The sequence below is a fragment of the Cryptotermes secundus genome, unplaced genomic scaffold, assembly GCF_002891405.2.
Source record: "Cryptotermes secundus unplaced genomic scaffold, Csec_1.0 scaffold1076, whole genome shotgun sequence".
Taxonomy (NCBI): Eukaryota; Metazoa; Arthropoda; class Insecta; order Blattodea; family Kalotermitidae; genus Cryptotermes; species Cryptotermes secundus.
In genome coordinates, this window is record NW_019732383.1 from 499,764 (window position 1) to 506,639 (window position 6,876).

The 6,876-nt window shown below is 38.2% G+C and overlaps 1 protein-coding gene across 5 annotated transcripts; it reads left to right on the forward strand.

Moving 5' to 3' along the window:
* Positions 1-411: 411 nt before the first annotated feature.
* On the forward strand, positions 412-5,532 carry LOC111867687 (SLIT and NTRK-like protein 2). Of its 5 annotated transcripts, XM_033752771.1 has the most exons (3): positions 412-574; positions 1,608-1,742; positions 3,056-5,532. In XM_033752771.1, the coding sequence occupies exons 2-3, from the start codon at positions 1,666-1,668 to the stop codon at positions 4,398-4,400; spliced, it is 1,422 nt and encodes a 473-aa protein (XP_033608662.1). In that variant the 5' UTR covers positions 412-574; positions 1,608-1,665; the 3' UTR covers positions 4,401-5,532. The 5 variants fall into 5 exon arrangements, with proteins under 5 accessions (XP_033608662.1, XP_023713506.1, XP_033608663.1 ...); XM_023857738.2 differs by lacking the exon at positions 1,608-1,742; XM_033752772.1 differs by lacking the exon at positions 412-574 and having other exon boundaries at positions 1,654-1,737.
* Positions 5,533-6,876: the final 1,344 nt, after the last annotated feature.

The following is a 6,876-nucleotide window of genomic DNA, read 5'->3' on the forward strand; positions in this document are numbered from 1 at the left end:
GGTTTTGTTATAGTCGTTCCCAAATATCTGAACTCTGCCACGTTTTCAAAACATTTGTTTCCTAGATTTCTGTCATGAATTCTCCCTGCATTTTGGTGACGAGACAGCAACATATGCTTAGTTTTCTCTGTGTTTACTTCTAGACCAACCTCATTACTTGCGTCAATTAAGGCCTACATTAAATAGTTTAAAAATATTCCAGTTTATAAGAACATTACTTCATGACAGTATGAAGCTTATAGATGCCCAGCAGACATGTATTTGAGGACAGCGATCATAGTTTATTTCAAGGCAGTACGTATCTCAGCATTACGGAGAAAGGAAACGATGCCTACCATGGGAGGAAACACAAATGACGCCAAGATCCAGGGGCAGCCGCTTGCTGCGTCAGCCGGAAGATAAGCGAAGTCTACAATGACTCAAGCTCAAGTTGTAGCTGGGTCGAGATGTACCGTGTCCGGTGTGTGGAGTCGCTCTGACCGCCATCATTGCAGAGTACAGGCCACACGTACTGCTTCGCTCACTAAGCAGCTTTCCTTCCACCGAGAGACTTCAGGAATCAATATTTAAAATAGTAAGTATGCAAATTGTTTTGCTACATTCGTATGTAGTCTGCTAGCACAACACATGAGCGACTAACTCCAATGAGGAGAGTTCTTCGTGTGAAGCTGATAGTCTCTCAGATCGTCAAGAAATTTCCCGGTTAGAACTCGAAAGTTGAGCATCAGGGTCACAATAACTCACCACTGGGTCCTATTATGAGTCAGTCCACATCGCAATATCCTGTTTCTTTAAGATTAATTTAAATACTTTTCCCCAATCCACGCCCAAGCCTCCCAGATTGGCTCCTCCCTTAGGAGTTTCCGATTATATTTTGAATGCATTTCTCATTTCCCAACTGCATAACTTTCATTTCTGGTTCTGCTGGTCCAATGATATTTTCGCATGAAAATAATTTACGGCACCGCAAAGTTAAATCAACTATTTCCACGTCGCAAACGTGTATTTACACGAGCAGTTTCATATAAATTAGTGTCACATACAGAAAAAAAGAGAGCACTCAAATTAATTTAAACTAAACGCATGAAATGAAGTTGATAACGTGTAAAAACACATGAAACTAAAGTATCAATTAAAATACTTTAAGCAATTTTTTAAATTAAAATCTCTTTCTATTGGAACCATACTGAAGGGATTGGTGAAGACGGTACAGACATTAATAACCAACCCAAGACTTGTAAAAATTTCGTGTAATTCGACAAAATAACGCACTTATCCTACAATTGATGATGACCAAAACATGTTTCACCACACAAGTGTGAAACTAACAAGCCTCAACGCTGTCTAGTGTCTGCTGAACTACACTACTGTAGGGTTTTACTAACTTCATTTTCCGGCAATTCCCTTGTAGTACTACCCGTTTTAAGGTCCACAGACCTGCCGAAATCTGTATACTTTTTTAATACTACAGCCTAATGATCGGACGTTCTCAGTGTTTCAGGGAAACAAACTCAAGCAGGATTTCAGAACTTCAGGCCTTCACAGACACGACCTATGTCTGTATCATTAGGTCTCTGAAGTTTTCTTTTCCGTTTCCTTTGTGGCAGGAAACGCTTCCGGTCGGGAATATGTGACCAGAAAGAGCTGAAATACATCGAAGTGAACATGACTCAAAGTCAGCGCTATTCTTTGGGAAAGTCTTCGGAGAATGTAACCTGTAGGCAAACAGTTTTTCAGATCTGGTATGCGTTAGTTCAGTTGCTTTAATATAAAACGTTAAAGAATATTAAGATGATAATTAAGCAATGGTCGTGTTCCAATGTACAGCCTCGCTGAGACTCGCTTCATAACACCGATATTACTACGCACTGCGATCCAGTGACATTCGGGAGGTCCCATGTTTTCCTCAGTTCCTCCAGGCAAGTTCTATTGCAGTACGTTAAATAGGTCACGGTTTCTTCCTCCAGTATCCTTTATAATTTACAATTATCAAATCGTACAATTACATGATGATATAGAACTTATGCATCTGATAGAGCGTTTTGAAACAGAACAAGAATCAGTCATTGTAAAACAAAATTGTGAAGGAAAGGGAGACATCAATTTCCAGTATAACGAACATTCTCGAAACCAATTATTAGGAATTAATTAATTAATNGGATTCCATCCAAATACATTCCTATTGGATCATACATTTTCTTCAAAGCATATATACAGCGTACTACCGCCAAAAGTGAACAGGGTTGTCAAATGATAAATAAGGCGAAGTGAAGGTGTGGGGGAAAACATCCAAAAATGCAGTGAATTGAAGTGAATAGAAGTAAATTGTGGTGAAGGTGTGACGGTTGTGTAAGTGTATAGTGAAATGGAATGAAAGGAATATCATTGAGAAATGTGAGTGCATCGGTTCATGATATTACGTATATCATTAATGTTACTGTTAATGAATAGTATGATTATTTTTATTAATATTAATTTAGATAATTGTAGTTGTAATTATATTTGTTGTAGTTGTATTTGTATTGTATTCATTGTGTGTAGTATATCCTTTATTATTTGTGTAGTTTTGTGTGCTGTGTTTTGAGCGTGGTGTGTTATTTTGTGTGATATGTTTCATATGCGTGTAGTACCACTGCCACCGGCTAACAGTCCACTTGGCCGCGCCATAGCTCAAGTGGTTAGTCGCTGGCTTCCCACAGCGGCGGCCCGGGTTCCATCCCGAGTCTGGTCAAGTGGGATTTGTGGTGGACAAAGTGGCGCTGGGGCAGGGGTTCTCCGAGTACTTCTGTTTCCCCTGCCAATCTTCATTCCACCAATTGCTCCACAATCACCCTCACCTATCATCTTGGGCTGGTACAATAGGCCAGAAGTTGCCGCAGTTCAAGGGACTTAGTCCCACCCCACTTGCGGTTAAAATAAATAATAATAATAATAATTTTAAGCCTATGACAAAGCGAGGAGAAAAGTTGATTCTTTACGTGGTAAAAACCACTGATGACATGGTGACTTCTGTACGACAAGGGGATTATTTTAAATCTGAATTCTTCTGTTACAGCGTCATGAGAGCTGCACTGTGGCTCTGGACCACAGCAGTTACTGTTCTATGTATCACTGCATCTGAAAAACGAAACCAATATGGATGTCCGGATATTACTGACTGCAAAGCGAATTTGCCTTGTCCCATTATCCATCTTGACTGCAGCAATAAAAACTTCGGATCCCTAACAGCAGACTCCATATACCCCGAGAGAAACTTCGGCAAACTTAGAGAACTGTGGATGAACCATAGTGGCATCACCTCTTTGGGATATGAAGTGTTCTACAATATGAACAGTCTCAAGTCTCTGACACTGAGAGGAAACTTACTGGATTCATTGGACAACCGTGTATTTTACAGCCTAATTGATTTAGAACACCTCGATATATCATATAATAAACTGACTTCACTAAACAAAATCGAGCTGTTTGCTTTTCAAGCTAATCTAAGAACACTGTTGTTGAGTTTCAACAAATTAACCACTTTAACTAGGATGATATTCCTTCATACAATTAAATTAGATTATCTCGACTTGTCATTCAATAATCTGTATTTTCTTTCGGATTATCTGTTCTCATCACAGGAACATCTCTCCACGCTTCTACTGAATGGCAACAGACTAACTACGATAAATATAACTCTCTTACTTCCGCTTAGATCAATAAGGCGTTTTGAACTGTCCGAGAACCCACTTCATTTTGACTGTAACCTCAGACCAATAGTGCTCTGGTGTAAAGAGATGAAGTTGGATACAGGAACCGCCTTCCACAGGCAGATGTCAGAAGATGTATCTCAATGGCTGAGATTAGAATCCTTCCAGAACTGTTCGGGAAATGAAATTCAAGACGCCATGCTTCCTGCAAGTGGCACTAACTTAACAAAGTCAGATTATATACTGGTGTCAATGTCCACTCTTTTGTTAGTAGTGCTGGGGTTTGTAATATTTACGGTATTGCAGATAATATGTTGTGCTCTGTTGTACTTTAAGATGAGACTCAGATTTGCAGCCATTGTTGGAGAAGAGAAAATAATGCAGTCTGATACAAGTTCCAACAATATTCACCATTATGATTATATATCAAGTCCTAACATGTCAAACTTACCAGAACTTCCTGCTCGCCCCTCACAAACTGAGTCCTGTGAAAATAGCGGAAAACTTCACGTAAATAAATCTCCGAAACCTGATAAGTGTGGCAATGTGCAAACAGCTGCTCTTCATATTGCAGATGATTTGCAAGAGCCGTGTTTATGCATAAGAAACGATTTGTACGAGGAACAGCTGCTTATGGTTGAATCTGTTGATAATAAATCGCATCATGCTCTTGTTGAAACTCCGAGAATTACAGAAGAGGAGAAGAAGTAATTAAAAATAAATCATAGGCGCATGGGTATATGTATATATATATATAATTGTTATATTGTTGTTGTGGTAGATTTGTAATCTATCTCTCCATCAAATCGGACATTTACACAACGGAGTCGCCCGTTAAATAGTATCAAATAGTATCAAATATTAAATAATAACATACAACATAACAACGTACCTCCAAACACTACATCAGCCATTGTGTATATAATATGTCCGTATACCTATTACATGTATTACGAATGCAACTACCAACTTCCAAGTAACATCGCATATACAATTTTTAACTATACTTTTGACTATGTAACTGATCAATTAAGATTTTAACTTTTATTGTAATTTATATTTGAATTCACTCATATCATTTTATACAATTGTATATACTCGGAAGTTTAGCACTGTGACATATATTTAACATGCAATTCAATAACGAAAAGTTTAATGTATTAGCCTGATGATGGCTCTATTGAAGGCTGAAACATGTAGCAAAGTTATCTTTTAGAGCTGCTTACAAGTGTTATTGATGTTGTGTTGTGACGGTTTTAATGAAGAAATATTTATATTTTGACATTATTATAGTTTTAAAACTATTTTATTTTCGTGTAGAGTATTGATAGCCATAACATTTTTTATTTCCGGTTCATAAGAATATTCATGGGCGATCCTCACAAAGAGGACCAGCGAGTTACACGCAGTCTGAGAACCGCTAGTTGCTGACCGCTGTCTGTTGTAATCCTAGCTTCAATAATAACACCTACTAAGATCTGGAAGCTGCCCGAAGCCTACTGTGACGTTATCAACTTATGAATATTCAGCGGAAGTTCCTTAGTTCATAAAAGCACAATATCTGGTCACGCAGAAGCTATATCGCCTCAGTTGCTTCATATTTACATGTATCAGTTTGAGGGAAGAAATGCCGCTTGGCATATATAACGAATCAGACACGAATGTATTTCAAAATACCTTAATCTCATTTAAGACCTTGCAATTTTTCTGTTCTTAACAGTGCAATGCTCTTTCACATTCAGTGTTAAAAACGATAGCTATATGTTTCTTGCTGTACCCGAAGAGAAAATCATCTTCGGAAGTTGAGTAGAAAGCAGCACATTAAATGTTTATTGGAATCTAAGTCACTCACTTTATTTATTGCATTTGTACATAAACCTATTTAAGAAACTAATTCGAGCACATTATAGTCCTTATTGAGAAACCAATAACCACTAAGCTAGCAATGAGCGGCCTCCGTAGTCTAGAGGTAACGTTCCCACCTCATGACTCGTAGTACGCGGGTTCAAATACCCGGCGGAGGTCGTCGAAATTTTAAGGGCGGAAAAATTCAGGGAACAAGTCTTCCGGGAGGGACTTTAAGTGGGTCCCGTGCCGTACCTTTACGGCATCTAAAAGAACCTCATGTCTCCAAAGGAGGCCACTGAGCAAAATTACGGATGTTTCCCGCCCAAGAGTAGTCTCTAATACCTCTGGTAGAGAGGGGAAGCATTATAGATACCTCTCAGCTAGTAGAGCCGGTCTCGCTGGCTGGGTGGGACTGATGGTAAGCACCAGTACCGGTAGGATATAGAGACTGGTAGAATATCATAGAGGGAAGCACAATGGACCAAGACAGGTCTAAGTGCATGGGGAAACCCACCCTCTCCAATAACTAACTAACTAACTAAGCTAGCAATGGAATTTTCCGCCTTTTATGGAACATGAGGGTTCATTGCCATGTTCACAATGGCCATAACTGGTCACAATTCCGAGTTAGGTGGTCCAGGTCCATATCTTCCTACACTATTCCTCTAAGATCTATTTTAATATTATCTTCCCATCTAAGCCTGGGCCTTCAATGTGGCTTGTTCCCTTCAGGACTTCCTGTGCGTGCTCTTTACTCACACATTCTATCCTATTTGATTTGTTATCGGAATAATTGGTGATGAAGATTGAAAATTATGAAGCTGATCAGTGAACTATTTATACATAACCTATACGCGTACATTAATAATTATATAATTAATATTCTATCTAATGTTTGTAAAACTATCTGAACTCACTTTACTTGTTTGCATGCTGTTGTGTATTACTATATAGCATTGTTATGCCACCGCCAAATCAAAATAATAGTATAAATAAACCAATGTTACTGTATTAATTTTCGTTTATTATGTACATGTTTCGATCCGGCTGAATCATCATCAGGGAATTTTCATGAAATATACACTCATACTAAATTGTATTTCTAATGTGGATCCATATTAATGGTCATAAGTGCTAACTTCCTTATGATCCTCGTGTATTGTTAGATTAGAATATAAGTTTTAAAATGAATGTAAAACGTTATAATTCTATATTAGAAGTTAATAGTTAAAATTAAATTAAAAACGTTATATTTGAGCGCGAAGTACGAGTACAAGTCTATGATATATCGTAGAGGGGAGGGGTTTTCTGGGTGTCTGCATTGCTTTTAATTATTTTG

Bases quoted from the DNA above. Each gene is read 5' to 3' on its own strand.
- LOC111867687 (XM_033752771.1), top strand. From the start codon at position 1,666: ATGACTCAAAGTCAGCGCTATTCTTTGGGAAAGTCTTCGGAGAATGTA. The intron at 1,743-3,055 runs GTATGCGTTAGT...CTTCTGTTACAG, and splicing joins CAAACAGTTTTTCAGATCTG to CGTCATGAGAGCTGCACTGT.